General features: G+C 48.1%; 1 protein-coding gene across 1 annotated transcript in view; it reads left to right on the top strand.

The window, feature by feature from the left end:
- The window catches only part of TM9SF3 (transmembrane 9 superfamily member 3), a 284,713-nt gene that overhangs the window by 211,642 nt on the left and 52,768 nt on the right, over window positions 1-20,303 (top strand). The window contains exon 10 of the mRNA XM_086922322.1: window positions 9,773-9,912. Coding sequence (XP_086778448.1) covers window positions 9,773-9,912 — 140 coding nt within the window. The remainder of the gene's footprint in view (window positions 1-9,772; window positions 9,913-20,303) is intronic.

Below are 20,303 nucleotides of genomic sequence, written 5' to 3'. Positions count from 1 at the left end.
TATAGAACAAAGGATTATGCACAGCTGGGTAATCGCCATCTAGAGGGCCATAAGCAGTGGCAGGTTGGTTACCTATCCCATGATTAGAGTTGTGTTGCATTGGGTTACTGAGTGTCCCACCCCGGACCCTGATGCCCTCCTCCCTAGGGGTGCTTGGGATGAGCTGAGTGAACTCACTAGATATGTTCTCTAAATTACCCACTTGTCCGGCCGGGGGAACTGGATCAACAACATGGACTATTCCTACTCCATCGTTCGTACCAGATGATACAGGGATTGTATTAGATGATAAAGGGATTGCACAACCAGACTTCGGTATAGCCTGATTGCACATGACACTTGTGACGGGTATTACGGGCCGATCAATTTTACCTATAGTGTCCTTAAAAGAACAAAGATGAGGTACAATTTGCAATTCAAAGTTTGTTAGTCTGTCCTCAATCAGCGTAAGTCTCTCCAGGATCGGGGTCAAAGATGTCGCTATTATAGCCCCCAGTTTAGTTAGCAAAACCTCATAAGGTTCAGAAGGCAAAACAATAGGTGAATCTTGGTTCGAAACTACATTGCCAAGGCTTACGGGCAGGGAGATTGATGACGAGGGCGATCCAGTCCCACCGTTCCTGTTAGACGTTGGCCTTTTTGCACTTTTCTGCCTCTGCGGGCCCCCTCCCCATTTCCTCTTTTTGGGCACTGTTGATGACAAATCCATAGATGGAGGATTATGTTTAGGTGTTGATCTCGTGGCAATACGTGAAAGTATACCACTAGGTGCACCTTCACAAGCATTCTCCATGGCCAATGGACTAAGTAAGTCCTCAGTTATTATTGACAAGTCCAAGGGGATCAATGGCAACTGTGTAGCACCTCTCGTTGGATCATGAAGCTCAGTTTCAGGTGCTGGTAAGTGCTCTGGCGTACGTGCCAATTTCAAACCGCCCAGCGATGAGCGTTTACCTTGTGGGAGATCTAAAGAGAGACGACGCTCGGTCAGTGCTATTTCATGGGCTAAGACCGATTTGACTGTAATCAGAAATTGATCTAAGGTCCCTGCGACGCTCCCGCCAGGGAACACATATCTGCTCTTTCCCTCGCGAGTGCTCATTATAATAATGCGTCTACAACAAGTAAAAAGGAACAAGTAAATCAGAGGAGAAGGATTCCCTGGATGATGAACAGCAGTAAACCAGTAGTACGTAGGTGTCCACTAACCTGAGTAGATGCAGGTGTCCGAGGGGGGGCCCAGACCGGCCTCTTCCGGACTCTAACAGGCTCAAACGGGCCCGCCCTTGGCCCTGGCGAGCCCACGTGCGTCCCGCGCCGTCGGAGCCCTGTCCCCCTTTTATGCGCCTCCTGAAGCGCTGTTGGCAGTACGCGGCGTCAAGCGCCGCAAGGGGTGATGGAAGTTGTGGTTTTCTACCCCCGGTCGGGCCGACTGACAGCAGGCAGGCAGGCAAATGTCACCAGCTCTCTCCGAATCTCCGTGTGTGCTTTTGTGGCAGGTGAGCAGAGTAGAAGGATACAAGGCAAAATGCTGGGCTCTCTTCATACACTTTTAAGTTTAACAGATATTGTGTTTGGTGTTATCAATGATAGGTGGGCTTGAAAACTTGCCATGAAGAGATTAATCTTCGGTACCGTACTTATTTAGTTAAATCTGGCGTTCAGATCTCTTCCGTAAAAGTGCATTTGGCTGTCATCACTGCTTATGTGAAGATTCTTTCCCAGATAATTATTCAGCTTCTCACAGTTTCAGGATTTTTTTTAGGTTGAACTCTGCAGTTGAAACCGTGCATATGGCAGATCTGCAATGCCTTTTAGGACAACATCTTTGCTCGAGCCTAAGATATCACCCATAGGCATGACTGAGTTTGAAGCTTCAGGTTTGCAGGAACCGTGTTTGGTTTTACACCTTAATGAATTTTCTTAAGAAATCCTTCTGCTCATATTCATGTAATGTAGTGTTGGGCTTGAACTGTTGCAATTTGTTTTTCTTCAAATAAGTCTTTTGAGTCGCAAGGTCTTGGTGGCTCCTCCTCAGATGGATTTAGGCCCAGATCCTTGTACTGTCGTGAATGTAAGACATTGATCTACATTCTGTCCATCAAATTGTTTTTTGTAATTTCCTCCTCAGATTGTAAATGCGCATGGGCACTGAATCCATTGTTAGATTGATTTTCTCTGCCATCAGGTTTGGACGTACATCAACTTTGTCCCTGATCTCATCATGTTGGCCGCTGACCATCGTGGTCCCAGAGCTCCTTGCCTTTTTTCCCGGAGCCAAGAAGACTTTTAGTCACATCTACCTTTCATTCAACTTACTCCTTTCAAACCGCTCAGCACATCGTTGTCGAATAACCAAGCTTCACGACCCTTCGGGTGCCCCCTCCTCCGCCCTTTCAGGGCAAGGCATCGTCCTTACCAACGACAAAGAATGAATGGAAAGGACTCATCAAAAAAAGATGCTCTCCATGTCACTCAAAGTACTCTTGGGCTGACCTCATCCTCGGAGACACTAGACATTACGGTGAGGCAGACGCGCTCCGACCCAAAGATGATGATCTGGTGTGTCAGTGATCTCCCACCCACCAACCCATTCTCAAGACTATCGGATCTGACTCCTCAGAGCCAGAGGAAGGAGTTCAAGAGGAGAAAGAGGTTGCTAAGGATGCCCCATCTAACTATGTCGATCCCGGACCTCATCTAAAAACCACGCAGAGATGTGTGAGTACAGTCAACACCAAACCTCTTCTAAGACACATAAGCGACTGCATGTTGAAGCCAAACACTGCCCTGTACATAGGCCACCACAGCTCTCTGGTGCGCCACCGGTTTTGTTCTCTGACCATCACTGAAACAAGAGCTGAGACAAGATGCAGCCAAAAGCCTCGACTCCCAGTGACTCAGGAGACCACGTGTCTGCGCTTAAGTCTTGAAGTTAATGCCTCTGTCGAGGCCGAAGCCAAAGACAGCCGACTCCGAGGAGAGTCAGTGAGGAGAGGAATGCTCCAGTAGGATCAGGGTTAAGTGCAGCAGCACATCATCATCCACACATGCAAAGGCAAGATTTCTACTTCAGAAAATACGTACCATCTTCAGACAGCTCTGCCGCCACCACATCCCAAAAGACCTAAGGACCAGGCTGTTGGTTTCACTCCTACATCCATTCCACTTTCTCACCCTCCTACTTCACCACCTCCTGTGACTTCCCCTTAGATGTCACCTGAGTCGTACACAGACACAGGCAGCGCTAGCCCCTACTCATCATCAGAATGCTTTGATGCCTCAGTCTACCCACACTCAACTGATGGTCCTTGGGACAGCTTTGATGTGGATCCTCCAGGGGCTTCTGACGTTTACCATGTCCCTGTTAGGACTTCCTCTCCAGACGGCTCCACAGCATACTATATCTACCTATCACACTAAAGAATGATGACTTTTTGGTGGAGAAGCACTCCAATACTGAGCTCTGTCTTCAGTATTTGCCCATGCTTAAGTTGATGATCAAATATGCCCCTGAGACCTTCAAGAAGACAGTGAAAATCTGGGTGGTAACAGCCAGGATTGAAAAGAATCTCAAGCTCATACAGTTCCTACTTTCGCATTAAGTTGGTGTATTTAGGCAACATATGCTTCACAACTGTGTGGGACTGAATCCACTCATATCCTAATATTTTAAATTAATTCCAGGATAGCTCACAGTGCGCATCTAGGCCCCTAAACTGACAAGGCACCTGATGGTGTCCGAAACTTCACATGACCAGTGTAATTCCCACAAGGAAATTGTGTAACAGATTTTACCCTTTTGTTAGTAACTCAATTTCAAAGGGAGACAAAAGTAGTAGGCAAACGGACATTCCGAACATTTATTGAAGGAAAAAAAAAGTTGTCCTCTTGTGTAGAATACATGCGCTGCAATGTTTAATAGATTGGAGCAAAACAATGTTACCACCATTACAAGTATGGTGGACAGAATAAATAATTCAAACATCATGCCTTTGCATTAGATTATATGAATACATATAAATGCACTCCTACCTAGGGTTGCCTATACTTTAAAGCATAGGATGTGCATGTTTGCCAGAATACCTCAGAGAGGTCCAACTTCCCATTTACCTGCCGATGTTTGTCATCAAGTAGCCAGCTTTGGTGTAGAATAGGCCTTTGTCAAAAAAGAGAAATTCCCTTTGGGCACATTACCAAGGACAAAATAACATAACATATAACAATCCTTCAAACACAATCAGAGCAATGCAATAATTAACCAAATTCTGAAACGACGAATAAATTCAATATGCACAGTTTATTCTTATAGTTAAAAGTAAGTTAAAAACAGATTAAAAAAGTATATAAATCAAGGGAAAACAGACAATATACAGGGGAACAAATGATACACAAAAGTTCATCCAATAAGTTCCTAAAACTAATCAGAGGGAGATACAAAGAAGGTATATTCAGCACCAGTCAGAATACTCCTTGATTAATATAAGATGGATTTTCTCCCCAATTCTCAACGCGTTTCGACGGACATAATGTCATGCAGCCGTCTTCCTCAGGAAAAATATTAGCTGTCTTCCCCAGATAACTTTAAAGGAGGCCTGCTTAATAGGTAGGGGATAGATATCTCCCTCCTCTCTGATAAAACGTAATTCCAGCTGCTAGCGGTATTTGTATTGATCTTTTTGCAGAAAATCCTATTTTTCTCTCAAGATCCTATCTGTGGATGCTAGATCCTGCCTCTTCATAGAGTGGATATATGCATCTCTTCTTTTTTATCTCAATCTTTGAGAATCCTTTTTATCTTGCTTACACGCGGTAAAACGTTCAGATTCTTAGAATTCGAAACTGATATAGCAATTAAATTCCAAGCAGGCGCGCTAAGACTTTGAGAGAGTGCCTTGATCTTCTCAGTCTTTAAAATCGCTGCCTCTCTGAAGCATGAAGGCCTTGATTCCCGCGTGCAGCTCCAGTGGTGTTCGATAGAATAGGCCGCCAACCTCTTCAGCAGGTTGTTGGAATTCAGTTGGGCTAGAATTCAGGAATGGGGCGACCTTCAACAATCCATCAAGATGCTCCTCTGCCTAAACAGAGGTGTTGTGTCATTTATATGCTAAACTGCACTATTTCGTTCTATGCCGGAGCCCTGCTCCTGGAGTCATTGTTGATCTTAACCATTCAGCGCGGTCGCCAAATAGACAACAATAAATAACATTTTGCTCAGTGTACAAGTCCTTGTACAGAATTTTCTAAGGCCTAATAATGTACCTTCGAAGAAGTGTAACTGTAAGTAAAACCATTTCTGAGCGCTTGATCTCATTAGGCTGCACTAGTTAATCTGTGTTAAGAGTTATTGTCTAAAAAAATGCCAACTCTAAACGTGAGAATGCAGAATGGAAGTGTGTGCACCAGGGCTATGTAACCAAACAACAAAACTGGCACCCACAGATCCATTCGATATCGGGGATCATGTCTCAATGGCTTCCAGGGTCTTTTCCACTGACTGGAAAAGAGCAGCAGCCCAGGCCACAGGTGAAACCCAGTCTCCTGAGAAGGAGATAAAGCGTATCGGTGCGCTAACAAAGGTAGTATTCGGTGCCGCCTCACACTGGTGACTCGCCAGTTCAATCGACCCCCTGTTTGGCTATGACAGCACACAGTGGGAAGAGATGGAGGCTGTACTCCAACATGTCCTTAACTAATACTGCAAAAGGGATGAGAAAGTAGTGGAAGAAGGGAAAGCCACTTCCATCAGATTTGCCTTGGACAACTCTAACACAGTTGGTACGGGAGCCGAGACCTCGGGCATCCTCTGCTGCCACTCCTATCTGCATGTGTCTAGCTTCAAGCAGGAGGTACAGCAGCAAGCAGCATCTCATCGACCTTCCTTTCGATGCGGAACTCTTCAAACCCATTCTTTCGGGGGCTCCTTTTGAAGGCAACAGACATGGGGTGAATCCAGGGACACTTCCCCGGAACCAACTCCGTCCTATCAATAACAGCAGCAGGGTTACCACCAACAAGGCGGTCGGTAGAAATTACCCTTGAGGCTCCCTCAAAGGAGAACAGCTCCAAAGGTCAGGCAAAGGCACTCCCACCAATAGAACCTCTACCTCCAAGTACTGACTTACCCCATGTCCTCCAATCACACTTCATCAGGGTAAGCCACCAGGGATTTGTTCCCCAGTGGGTTGTATCGAGCATGCCTACTGGCTCACGCTCACTTCACCCCACCAAATATCCCACCCCTCTCACACCCCCAGCCCAGATCGCCTGACTCTATTTCAAGAGGAGGTTCAGGCGCTCCTCCCCAGAGTAACCATAGAGCTAGTGTGTTTTCAGTCAGTGGCACCAAGTCCCAACACAAGTCACTTTAGGTCCAACCCTTCCTGTGGTTTGTCCGAAACTCGAAGCAAAGCTTACCCAAGCGTCTAAAAGATAGCGCCATTTCAGCAGCCTCTACCTCTTTTTCAGCCACTCTGTCCTCTCACAGTTCGAGCCAGTAATGTGCCTCCTCATTTGGATGGCCTCATGCATAGCCGTAGTCCATATGTGGAGGAGTGTGGCTCAATGGTTAGAGCGGCAGACCCTGATGCAGAGTTCTCGCCCGGGACCAGGGTTCAATTCCCGCCTCGTGGGTCTTGGGCTCAATTTCCTCAGACCTGACAATTTTAGCCTCAGTGCCTATTCTAATCATGGGCCCCACGCTGCAACTCTGGGCAATAGCTTGCTTAACCTCCACACTGGCCCCAACAGCTCTAGGATGCCTGGCTTCACCCTGGGGGTGCCCAGGAGTGGACACTTCACAGGGTAAGCCAGGAATGGTTCCACAGCGGTATGAGTAATAGCGCCAGAAAACCGCTTATCAGCAGTGCACTCTACAAATACCTTGACATTTGACATATGTGCCTGTTCCAAGAGTGTCTTTCAGGTCAGTGGTCACAAGCCCCGGGTCACTTGGAAGATCTAGTGTTGATAAGGGCCAGTAACCAATGCTCTCTGCATTAGTAGAATAGCAACAATCTGTAGTGGCGTAGATCTTTTAGGGACCTCAGGTGACCATCACTGTGGACTCAATAAGCGTGCACTGAGGGGGCGGGGGGGGGGGGGGCATTTCAACTACAATGACAGTCCAGGGTCGGTGGCGACCTTGCCAATAGGGTGTCAAGATCAACCATCTGGAACATTTAGCTATTTACCTAGCTTGCTAAGTCTTTCTTTATCAAATTCAGGGCAACTTGGTTCTGGTGCTGACCGACAACATGACTGCCATGTATTACCTATTAAAGCAAGGTGACACTTGCTTTCCTCAGTTGTCAGCCCTAGCACAACAAATTTGGCTTTGGACAATGCACCACAAAGTACACCTACAGGCAGAGTATCTCCTGGGTGTGAATAACGCCTTTGCAGACCAACTCAGCAGGATACAGCAACAAGTCTAGGAGTGGGAATGCCACCTACAAATCCTATTCCCTTGCTTTCATCAGTGCAGCACACACACAAATGCAAAATGCACAAATTTCACCTGCAGGTTTCCACCTTCCCAGTCCGTGGGCAATGCTCTGTGGATTCACTGGTTAGGGATCATAATGTAGGAAGCTGGCTCTGTATATACTATACCAAAGTGTGGTATAGTGTGCACGGAGTTCAGTGTATCCCCAAAGGTAGGCTGAGGTGAAGTTAGATAGCACCTTACTCTCTATTTGTGGTATTGTAGTCGAGCATTAAGGCAGTATCAGAGGACAGTGTTAAGCATGTGTGTACACACTCAATGAGCAAATGAATTCATACACTCAGACTGAACTTCAGACCAATTATTTTTGTATAAAAAATATTCTTGTAGGTATTTTATTTCCTAGAACCAAGCAAGCCTTGTACATGAACGTAATAAGTACTTTGCAGTAAAGATACAAATTGTAACACAGTTTGAATTGCAACTGTAAGTGTACTTTGATTTGATTACAGTAGTGTTGCTGATAAAGCAATGCTTTTCAGTATACAGTACATATACTTTGAATTGAATTTGCAGTAAGATTTCAGGTAAGTAACTTTGGGATTACTTTTCTTACTCAGAGGAGTATACCTAGATACTACTCTGTGACATTTCCTGTAAACAGGTAAGTAAAATCGTTTTTGTACAAAAAGTACAATTTTAAAGAATTTCTTTGGATTTTTAAACTCCACACTTAACTGTTTTTCTGTGAAAAATGTCTATCACAGAAAAACAGTTAATGTTATCCTGTGGACGAACATAGTGTTATCGGTTTTGAGGTAAGTATTTGGTAGTGGGAGTTGTGGTTCTGGGGGTAGACTCAGGGGTCCCCCAGGGTCAAGGATGCACTCTAGTTACACACTCAACAGCACTAGGGCGGCCGGGTGCAGAGTGCTGAGGTCCAATGTTATTCAATGGGCGATAAGGGGACTCCGGTTGGTGGCTGCTGGCAAACAGGTCACTTGGTTCTGAGAGCAAAGCTCAGCTCAGGGCAAATGGGGAAACAAAGTAGCACCAAAGGTGCACCCTTAGCTGCACTAGGGCGACCGGGTGCAGGGTGGTGTTTTGACGTTGGGGCGCCCTGTTGTTTTCAATGGGGAACCTCCGGTTTTCAAAGGCAGTGCAGGCTTGGGGATGAAGGTCTTTTGGGTGTGACCACCACTTCGAGAGGTTAGTTGGGAAGTTAGAGGTTGGTTAGGCACCAGCGGTTTGGCCACCCAAGGCTGTGGGGCGTCCGGTGAAGGGGGGCCTTTTGGGGTCGGATCTTCTTACCAGCTCCTGGTCACAGTTGGGGGGGACCTTCTGGGTTTAGGGTGCAGGCATTGGCTGGAGGCTTGAGCCGGTCAGGAGTCACCAGATCTCGGGTCAGGATCGCCTGGGAGACCGCCTTGTGGTGTTTGCTCACCCCAGCTCAGGCCGTGGACGGCAGGTGCAGATTGGGGTGGATTTGCGGTGTCAGGTTGGAGCCAGAGGTTGCAGATGAACAAATCTGGTGTTCACAGGATACAAAGTCTTTGGGGTAGATGGCAGGCAGGTCCTCCAGGGTTTTTGAGGTGGCCAACTGCAGGACGCACCGGGATTTCGCTGGAGCAGGTTCAAAGTGGAGACAGGCCAGTAGGGCTGGGGCCAAGTCAGTGGGCGTCTTCCTCTTGTTAGATGCTGCACGGCTGTTCGGTCCTTCTTCTTCTTGTCCTTGTAGTTTCTTCTTGTTTGAGGAAGCAAGGTTCAGGGGTGCCCCTAAATACTAAAGTTTGGGTTTTACAGGTAGGTAAAAGGCAGGGACCAATGAGTCCCTTCCATGGGGTGGGTACACCCCCCTAATATGCCATCCTCCAGTGGGAGGGGGCATGAGCCTGAATAAACGGTCCCGCTGAACTAATCATGCAGAGGGCCAAATTACAAAAAGTGCAACAATCTGTTTTTTGATTTTTGGTATTATTATTTTATTTAACTGGAACCTTTGTCGGATGAAGGGAGCACATAAGGATTGGGGAAAAGAGGTAAGGATCTGGGTAAATAAAATTACCAGTATGTATTCTAAGAATTTTTCATGTATAGTTTAAATACTTTTTGTAATGATATTCCAGTGGTGTGTAAATAAAAATTTTCAAACTTTGTTAGCGTTGTCTAAACAGTCAAATCCTGGTAATGGATTATTGGCCCTGTATGCAGTCAGTGAGTTCACATTTAAATGATTTGAGTTTATGGATTTAATTGCTAAAAAATAAAGTGTCATTACTGTACAGCTCTCAAGATAATTTGATATTCTTATTTTTTTTATTTAAGGTTGCTGTATGCTGTATTTGTTTTTTTGTTATCCTCCCCTTGAACCTAGTTGGAACTATTCTTGGCAGAAATTTGTCAGGGCAACCTAATTTTCCTTGTCGTGTCAATGCTGTGCCTCGACCTATCCCTGAGAAAAAATGGTGAGTTATTTTTAAGCATTTAATTTTCTTTCATTAATAGTTGACTTGTTACATCAGTATAGACCTGCCAACACTCAAAGGCGAAGGGGCCGTTAGAAATGTGAATGTTAGAACATCATTTTCACATTTCCTAGAATCTTTCAGTGCATAAACCGAGCTAGTGCCCAAGGTATAAACATAATATTCCATTGTACCAACTTAAATGTGTAGCTGCTATAAACCCAGCCCTCCTTAAAGATCTTATATATGTGTGTTGTCATCTGGCAAATCAGGATGGAAGTGATCCCTGGAGCCTGGTTGACCCTTGAAATCTGAGGTTTCTCCAGCATTGGGGTTTCCATACATTCATGTGGCTGGAAGGCCCACTGTTATTTTAGTTAGCAGTATAATAATAAACATAGCTTGGAAAAGCTTAAAACTGCCACATTGTTAGCCTACTTCCATTGTTTGAAAAGAACAAAACTTCAACCAATCTGGAGACCTTTCAGAAAACACAACATCCCTCAAGTACCACAATATCTCTGATCTTTTAATGCACCTTGTGTGAAGGGAGTCTCCCTGAGCTCTTTTCAGTTTATTTCTCTGAGAAAGAGATTTATTTCAACGTTTGACCTTTCTTCTAGCTAACACAAATCTGTAACTGTATCGTGGTGTTTTTCTCACAGAAAATACGTCCATCATAGCCTAAAAAGATCCCTTCAGGACTTGTGACTCATAGGGCAATGTAATGCTGCATTCTGATGAACCCCACACACAAAAAAAATCCTTTACTGCCCTTATCCTAAACATAAGGCCAAGTATACATTTTGCCATACTGTCTTAGCTAAAACACTGAAAGAGAAAACAGATTACTATTATAACTTCAGAAGATCAAAGCCAAGGATACCTTCTCTTCTGAGGATGAATAGGAATGTACCTTAAAGTTTCCCAAAAGGCAAAAAAAGAGAATGTCGCTCAAAGGGAGAGTCATCTGGTTAACCTCCCCGTAAGGTGCACAGAGAGCATGAACTGAGGCCTTCAGTACAGCAAAGCCTACCATTAGACATAATAGAATTTCAGAAGATGGTGGAATCATCTTACGGGACCAGAGAAAGCGAATTCTGAACTCTCAACGCGTTCACTAAAGGTACTGTTGTATGAGAGTTCAAAATCCAAGGTCAAAGCTCCAACAACGGCCCCTTTGTGGACGAGAGCAAAATCGTTGATTAATTATACGTTCGAGGCATGTGGGCTGCTGAATTCATATCTGTGCATAGTCCGCCACCTAGTGTTGGGTCCGGATGATTGCACATTGTTGTCCTGGAAGAGTCTTCGAAGTATCACGAGATAGGTGGCTCCTCCCCTGGACTACAGTGCGCATGGGCATCGCCTCCATCCCCAGATTGTTTTTTTCCGCCATTGGGTTCGGATGTGTTTCGGTTCCCTCTGTCGGAACCGATAGTTGTTCTACTTTATACTCGAGACCAAAAGGTCTTTAGGCTGGGCGTCGGTATAGTTGCGTACGGTTTTCTTTCTGACTCTCAGCTCCGATCTCTTACTGCCCTGCCACGTGCTTTCGACGCGGACGGGCCTACACTACACCCTTTGCTATGGAGCGGACTCCGTTCAAAAAGTGTCCGCTGTGTCACTCTAAATATTCTCACCTCGACGTGCACCCTGTGTGCAATACCTGCTTGTCACCGGATCATCGCGAGGACACCTGTATGGCGTGTTCGAAGTTCCGAAGCAAGAAGACTTTGAAGATTCGCCGGGCCAATCGGCTCCAGGCTCAGTTGTCTGCTTCGGCACCCCCACCAGATGACATTTTCCAGGAATCTGTCGAGGGAGAAGACGACGTGCGAAGGTCGGACTCTGGGCCCGCGTCCGAGGAGGAGCCCTACAACGCGGGTGAGGAGGACTATACCGAAGTCTCCGACGAGGTAGGAGACGACGACCTGGCTTGTGCCACGATGGGAGATAGCTCGGAGGGGGAGCATCTCCATACAGACTCAGGGGTTATTCCCCTTCATGCGGCCCAGGTCGAGGGATCGCCTTCGGGCCTTACCCAAGATCTAACTATGAGTCCTACGTCCCCGCCTACGGGCCCGGTCACGGACATTTCTAAGACATCACTTATGTTGAAGAAAACGAAAGTGAAGCCAACGGGTCACGCGCCTTCGGATGCGAAACCGAAACTGAAAGTTGCGCTGGTGAAGAAGGTTCTGGAGGCGTCAACTTCCAAGAAAACCAAAATGGCCGACTTGAAGAGACACGCCAAAATGGCCGACCCGAAGCCCTCTGGGTCGGCGCCGAAGGCGAAGGCCCCCGACGCGGCTGCGTCGGCGCCGAAGGGGGTCATGGACCCGAAGACGGTTCCGAGGAAACGTCAGGCCGATGACGCGCCTGGACATGGGGCGTCGGGGCCGAAGAAGAAGTCTACCGGTGATCAGGCTCTCGAAGATGAGGGGTCGCTCGAGCCGGTCCAGCCCTCGGCAGCCTTTACGAAAAAAGTGGGGGACTCCCTACAGCGGATCCGGAAGTCCACTGAGGTTCATGCTCAGGACACCGTAGCGCCTACGCTCACGCCTAAGCCTACTAAAGAGCTAACGCCCATTCGTTTTACCCTTCCTCCCAAATCGGCGCCGAAGGCCTTCGCGCCGAAACAGGGGCACGCAAAGGAGGTATTGACGCCGAAAGCTGCCTTGGTGGTGTCGAAGCTTCGGCTCCAGCCGCTTGCGGTGGAGGAACGTCGTGAGGTGATCATCGACGCCAACACTGGAAAATTGTCGCTCCTCAAACGAAAGATTACGTCGGAGCCGGCCTTGGAACCTTTTAAGATTCCGCTCAAGAACAAGAAGTACTCTGCGGACTCTTCGGCTCTAATGGAACCTGTGTCCCCACAGGCCTTGGAACACTCGCCAACGCATTCCCCCGCGCCTGATGCGGACGAGGACGATGCCGAGTACACCTATCCTGCGTACTCGGATCCGGAAGAGGAGCATGTGCCCTGGGCCGCAGGAGGCGACGCAGAAGACCCGCAGTCGGGTCAGGACACTCAACTTTTCGCCGCCAAGACGTCCCCGACAGAGGACTCGGCGGCCTTCAATGCCTTAATAGAGAGAGCTGCAGCGAACCATGACGTCGAACTGCACTCGGACCCTGTGGATGCGGACTTCCTATTCGACACCTTCTCGGTAGCCGAAAAGCAAGTCAAGACCGATGCTTAAAGGGGTGCTGAAACATGCACAGGAGGTTTTCAAGGAGCCCACCCGGGCGCGGGTGGTCAACCCTCGCATCGACAGGAAATATAAAGCGGCGCCCACGGATCCCACGTATATTAAGGGACACTTGCCATTGGACTCCCTGGTGGTTTCCAACGCTCGGAAGAGGGCGAACTCGCAGACTACTGGTGACGCTCCTCCCCCAGACAAAGAGTCCAAGATCTTTGAGGCATCAGGCAAACGCATTGTTGCACAGGCAGCTAACATCTGGAGGATCTCTAACACCCAAGCCCTGCTTGCACGTTATGATAGGGCCCATTATGACACATTAGAGGCCATTCTGCAACACTTGCCTGACCAATACAAGGAGGCGGGAGAGATGCTCATTCAGGAGGGTAAACTCATTACAAATGCATCCATCAAATGTGCCCTAGATGTGGCAGACACTGCCTCCAGGGCTATCAATACAAGTGTGTTACTTAGACGCCATGCCTGGCTTCGAATCTCGGGGTTCAAACCCGACATCCAAACCACGATATTGAGTCAAACAGTTAATCCTGACCATCTGTTTGGCCCTGAGGTGGATGCCTCCCTAGAAAAGATGAAAAAAGATACTGAAACTGCCAAATCTATGGGGGCTTTACAAAGTCAGCAGTTTCGGGGTGGTTCCTTTCGCCGCTCCAATTCAAGAGGCACCTCAAGGGGACAGGCATCCCAGTCCACACAATACTACAAGGGTAACACCCAGCCCTCGTATAACAACAACAAGGGCAGGGGTGGCTACAGAGGCAATAATATCAAAGGCAGGGGACGTGGAAACAATGGCTCCAGGTCCACCACCTCCAACAAGCAGTGACGTCTTGTCACTGCCCCCCGATCACACGACACCTGTCGGGGGGAGACTCCAGCAGTTCCTGCCGGCGTGGAGGTCCATCACCACGGACAGGTGGGTGAGGTCTCTTGTCCAGTATGGGTACTGTCTAGAACTTACGTCCATTCCACCGGACATACCGCCAAGAAGCCGTGCTATGTCCGGCAAGCACTTGACCTTGTTGCAGCAAGAAGTTCTAATCATGCTGCAAAAAGGGGCGATAGAGCTCGTTCCACTGCAAGAGCGGGGAACAGGGGTTTACTCCCTGTATTTTTTGATCCCCAAAAAGGACGGATCACTCAGACCGATCCTGGACCTCAGGCCCCTGAACTGGTACATCAACTCGGAGCACTTCCATATGCTCACATTGCTGCAGGTGCTTCCCCTGCTTCAACAGGGGGATTTTCTAGCTACGCTGGATCTGAAGGATGCCTATTTTCATATTCCCCTGCATCCTTCCCACCGAAAGTATCTCAGATTCACGATCTTAGACCAGCATTACCAGTTCAGAGTCCTGCCGTTCGGGGTCACCACGGCACCAAGAGTATTTACGAAATGCCTAGCGACTGTGGCGGCGCATCTCCGTCGCCAGCACGTCCACGTCTTTCCATACCTGGACGACTGGCTCATTCAAGCAAAGACGGAACAGCAGTGCGTAGACCACGTGTCACGCACCATTCACCTCCTGCACGATCTGGGATTCTCTCTGAACTACCCAAAGTCCCATCTCCAGCCCGCCCACGTGCGACAGTATCTGGGCGCGACGATCGACACTCTGGCAGCCACTGCGCAGCCGAATTCAGTGAGAATCGCCAGTATCCAGGCGCTGATCCAACGATTCAGACCCCAACACTCGCTTCCAGCGAGGGTGTTCATGCAGTTGATAGGCATGATGGCCTCCTGCATCTCCATTGTCCCGCACGCGAGACTACATATGCGTCCGCTTCAGGAGTGCCTAGCACGTCAGTGGACTCAGGCTCATGGGCAACTGACAGACCTAGTGTTGGTGAGCGGTCGGGCGTACAACTCTCTGCATTGGTGGAATCCACAAAACCTTTGCAAGGGCCGACCATTCCAAGAGCCTGTCCCACAGATCATCCTGACGACGGACGCCTCTCTCCAGGGATGGGGAGCGCATGTACTCCACTACACTGTGCAGGGACTGTGGACACTTCAGCAAAGGAAGACGCACATCAATGTGTTGGAACTGATGGCAATCTTCATGGCCTTAAAGGCGTTCAAAGTACATCTGTGCAACAAGGTCGTGTTGATCCGGACGGACAACATGACGGCCATGTACTACATCCAGAAGCAGGGAGGTACACACTCTCCACAGCTGTCTCATCTGGCTCAGAGCATGTGGAAGTGGGCCATTCAGAGGAACATCTTCCTCATGGCAGAGCATCTCCCGGGCAAGGACAATCAAATGGCAGATCTGCTCAGCAGGCACAGCCATCAGATGCACGAGTGGGAGATACATCCATCAGTACTCCAACCGTACTTCCAAAAGTGGGGTCATCCAGAGATAGACCTGTTCGCCACAAAGGAGAACGCAAAATGCCAAAGCTTCGCCGCCAGGTTCCCACACCCCCAATCACAGGGCAATGCGATGTGGATGAACTGGTCAGGCAGATTTGCGTACGCTTTTCCCCCAGCACCTCTGATACCGCTGGTGGCACGCAAGCTCAGGCAACACTCGATGACGCTCATCCTGGTTGCTCCAACGTGGGCTCGCCAACCATGGTACACCACGTTTCTGGAACTCTCCGTGGTACCGCATCAAAGGCTTCATCTCACTCCCAGCCTTCTGACGCAGAGCCATGGCGACATTCAGCACCCAGATCCGCAACAGCTCAACCTGGCGATCTGGCTCCTGAAGTCCTAGAGTTTGGCTACCTCAATCTTCCTCCCGATTGCATGGACATCATTCGGGAGGCAAGGAAGCCCACTACTAGAGCTTGTTATGCGGCTAAATGGAAGAGGTTTGTCATCTACTGTGTGGACCACAGCATTGACCCGCTAGATGCTTCCATTCAGAACATCATATGTTACCTCTTTCACCTGTACTGATGTAATCTAGCGTACTCTTCCATCCGCATTCACCTGTCTGCTATGGCAGCATACCTCCAGAATAGGCAGCACCTGTCACTCTTTAAGGTCCCTGCTATCAAGGCTTTTCTGGAAGGACTCAAAAGGGTCATTCCACCAAGGACTCCACCAGCTCCAGAATGGAACCTCAATGTGGTTCTAACAAGGCTGATGGGTCCTCCCTTTGAGCCACTGCACTCTTGTGAGCTCCAGTTTTTGACTTGGAAGGTTGCGTTCTTAGTAGCAATTACATCGCTACGGAGGGTTAGCGAGCTGCAGGCGCTCACCATCCAAGAGCCTTTCTTCCAGGTACATGCTAACAGGGTGGTGCTCCGCACTAACCCTAAATTCTTACCCAAAGTGGTCTCACAGTTCCACATGAACCAAACAATTGAATTGCCGGTGTTTTTCCAAAACCCAGAGACGCTGGCGGAGCGTATGCTCCACACTCTTGATGTGAAAAGGGCCTTGATGTACTATGTGGACAGGACCAAAGATTTCCGCAAAACCAAACAACTCTTTGTTGCTTTTGCCACACAACACAAGGGAAATGCAATCTCCAAAGCGGGGATTGCTAGATGGATAGTAAAGTGCATTCAGATCTGTTACGCTAAAGCTAAGCGCACTCTCACTATCCCACCAAGGGCCCACTCCACTAGGAAGTTGGGGGCCTCTATGGCCTTCCTAGGTAACATTCCCTTAGAAGACATCTGTAGAGCAGCCACATGGTCTACCACACATACTTTCACTAAGCACTACTGTGTAGACGTGCATTCCAAACAGCAGGCAGCTGTTGGTCAGGCTGTTCTAAAAACGCTTTTTCAGACTGCTGCAGCTGGCACGGGCGGCCGCCGTTAATGGAGGGACTGCTATGTATTCTATGCACAGATATGAATTCAGCAGCCCACATGCCTCGAACTGCAAATGCTACTTACCAGTATGCATCTGTTCTTGGCATGTAGGGCTGCTGACATTCATATCGCCCACCCTCCTCCCCGGCGCCTGTAGCAGCTGCAGTATTTATTCATATACACACATATGCTCATAGCATGGTCATCACTCACTTTCTTCACTCCATCTCTGCCAATGGCTAAAAACAATCTGGGGATGGAGGCGATGCCCATGCGCACTGTAGTCCAGGGGAGGAGCCACCTATCTCGTGATACTTCGAAGACTCTTCCAGGACAACAATGTGCAATCATCCGGACCCAACACTAGGTGGCGGACTATGCACAGATATGAATGTCAGCAGCCCTACATGCCAAGAACAGATGCATACTGGTAAGTAGCATTTGCATCTCTATCCACTGAGGGACCCAGTGTTCTGTGTTGAATTAAGAACAGTAGGGGAATGGTACTTCACGGACGGTTGAGGGACTTCTAAGATCATTGGCAATGAGTGAGAAGATCTGAAAGTAGCTTCTGGGGGAAATGACTCAGTAAAACATATTGCATATTAACCTGGCTTTGAAATGGGAACGGCCAAGGCCTATGATCTTGGCATTGGAGAATGGGAGAGGCAAGACAATTGCGATGCAAGCTGTAATTAACATTACACTGCAACAATATTTAACGGTGGGGGGGGGGGGGGATGGCGGCCGGTTAAGAAGTCCGGTCGGGAGCTCCATGCTCGCCACCGCACGGATGATCGATTAAAGGGAAACAGTAATGCCCAGGAATTGCCCGATTTCACAAAGCACGAAGAGAGCCACTGCACGGCATTAAATTTAACAAAAGGAATGACATTTCTGGTGTCAGGGCCGGTAGTAATATGCAGAGACAAACCTGAGGAGTCCCCAGCGGTGGTGGAGGAGACGAACAGAACTGCAACGAGATCTACCCTGCACAGAGCGCTATGAGTGTACGCCGGCTTGTGGGCGTCTTCCGAGGCACGGAGAAACTGCCGGAGGGCTGCCGGGAGAATTCCCTTCCTGTTACGGGGGAGCGGGGGCAGCGCGAGCTTGACGAGAACTGCAGCCGACGAAGGTGAAAGCACACGAGCGCGCTTGGGGAAGGATCTCACACAACTAACCCCGTATTGCTCCCTGTGATCCCGGGACCCCACGCAGAAACAAGACCACCCGAGGACTGGAGAGAAGCATATCCTATGAACAGGGTAAGTGGTACAGTGGGCGGTGAGGGGGTCGAGGAGCACGAGGATCTCAGAGGCAGCAGCCGTCTCAATAGAGTGGGGAGTACACAAGACATCGACCTAGAGGGGTCAGCTCCGGGCGTAGTTAGAGAGGAGGGTGGGGGGGGGTGGTCCTCCAACCACCTCAAGCTCCCCTGAAAGAATAAAGGAAGCAGTAGAAGAGGGGCAGAATAAAGACAGGTGCACAAGCTACTGCCTAAGAAACCAGCAGATCTTTAAACATAACCAACCAGCACCTCTCAAACAGAGTGTTGCTCCCCGCAGCACAAAAAGAAAAGCCAGAAGGCAGCCAAACACAGATACCCATACCCCCAGAGCAAAAAAAACAGCGAAGGAAAAGGTGGGGCCTGGAAGGCAGCCAGAGCCAGAAATTAGGGTAACCCCCTCATTAAGATCTTTTTTTAAGGTACAGCTGCAGGTACAGGGGTTGCAGAAGCAACAGACTAACTCACAACGGACCGGAGACCTTGCCCCTACAGCGGGCAACCCCATCTCTAGCCCTAAATCTAACTATAACCTCAAACTAAATACAGACAATAGAACAAGCATGAATAAAGCGACAGAGCTGACCTCACAACCTCCGCTTAACCTGGATGGGGGCACAGCAAAAGGGCGCCCCACCGAAACCAAAGGGGACACAGCGACAGACAGTGCTGAACACGCCACACAACCACCAAGCCAAACTCAGAGCCAAACAGAGAAGATCCTAGAAAAAATGTAGGGGGAAATGAGGGAAAATTTTGCAGTATCAGAAACCAACCAGAACAAGATCCAGGAGGCCTGTGAAGTGGTGGACACCAAGCTAAATGCTTTGGGGAAAAGAGTGACAGCGGTAGAAGCAGAGGTAGGCACCCTGGGTAAAAAAGTGGAGTCAAATCAAAGAGTTCAGAGCTCCGAGAGCAAATGACAAAAGCATCAATGAAAAGCTCAAATCTTTGGAAAACCAGGCAAGGAGGAACAACTTGAGAATTCTAAATATACCAGAGAGTCCTGAGGGAGCTGATATTAAAAAAAATCATAGTATTACTCCTTGCCAGAACACTTTCCATGGGTGAAAGCGGCTGAACTGGAAAAAGACTTACAGAGGGTACATCGAGACCCATTTGGCAAAAACAAAGAGAGGAAGACTCTGAGGAAAATACTAATAAACTTTAAATCCTACACCCTCAAGGAAAAGATCTTGAGTGAGGCCCTAAAAAAGGGAACTTATAATAAAGATGAATGGTCCTTCAGAACCTGCTCGGATATCTCCAAGGCTACCCAGGACAAGCAATGGTAGCTAGGGCAACAGATGCGGGAACTAAGATCCCTCGGGCCACAGTACGAATGAAGTTTCCAGCAGCCCTCAGGATAATGTGGAGAAACATAATGCACAACATCAGGGATCCAAAAGAGGTTGAGCATTTCCTGGAGCAAATGAAAGATAAAATGCGAGAACATCAATAGAAGATGTGCAGTATTAAACGGCGAAGTAGGCGAAGCAGGGAGCTCAAAGAGGGCGAGTAATACAGCCCCAAAAAGAAAGAAGGGAGGCTTCCCCAGAGAGGAAAATTTTAACGCACACAAAAGAAAAAATAAACAAAAAATGCAACACAGGGGTGGGAAGCAAACTAGGGAAATTTAAAAAAAAAAAAACATGTCCTCCAAGGAGAAAAAAAAGGAGAGTACGAGTCCGGCAGATATGACCAGGAGACCCCTAGGAAAATACAGAGAAAATAGAGAAAGACATGAAGTTAGTCCATATACTCTCATGGAATGTTAATGGCCTCAGAACCAAAAGCAGGAGAAGGAGGATTCTCGAATACCTGAAGACAATAGATAGCGAAGTTATTATATTACAGGAAACGCACCTCTTAAACAAGCATTTACAATGCAATGGTCTCGGCATTATTAAAGGTAGAGCTATGGCATTGCTCATGAAATTTTTTTTCTTATCATAAATAAATGGCATTGTCATTTACATTGCCAATAGCTTAATCGTTAAATAAATGGCATTGTCATTTACAATGCCAATAGCTTAATAGCTCGCAAATGCACAGAGCCCCACACACATATTGTCTATTATATTGACTGCCATGAA

The sequence above is a fragment of the Lissotriton vulgaris genome, chromosome 5, assembly GCF_964263255.1.
Source record: "Lissotriton vulgaris chromosome 5, aLisVul1.2, whole genome shotgun sequence".
Lineage (NCBI taxonomy): Eukaryota > Metazoa > Chordata > Amphibia > Caudata > Salamandridae > Lissotriton > Lissotriton vulgaris.
This window is presented reverse-complemented; position numbering and strand designations above follow the sequence as displayed.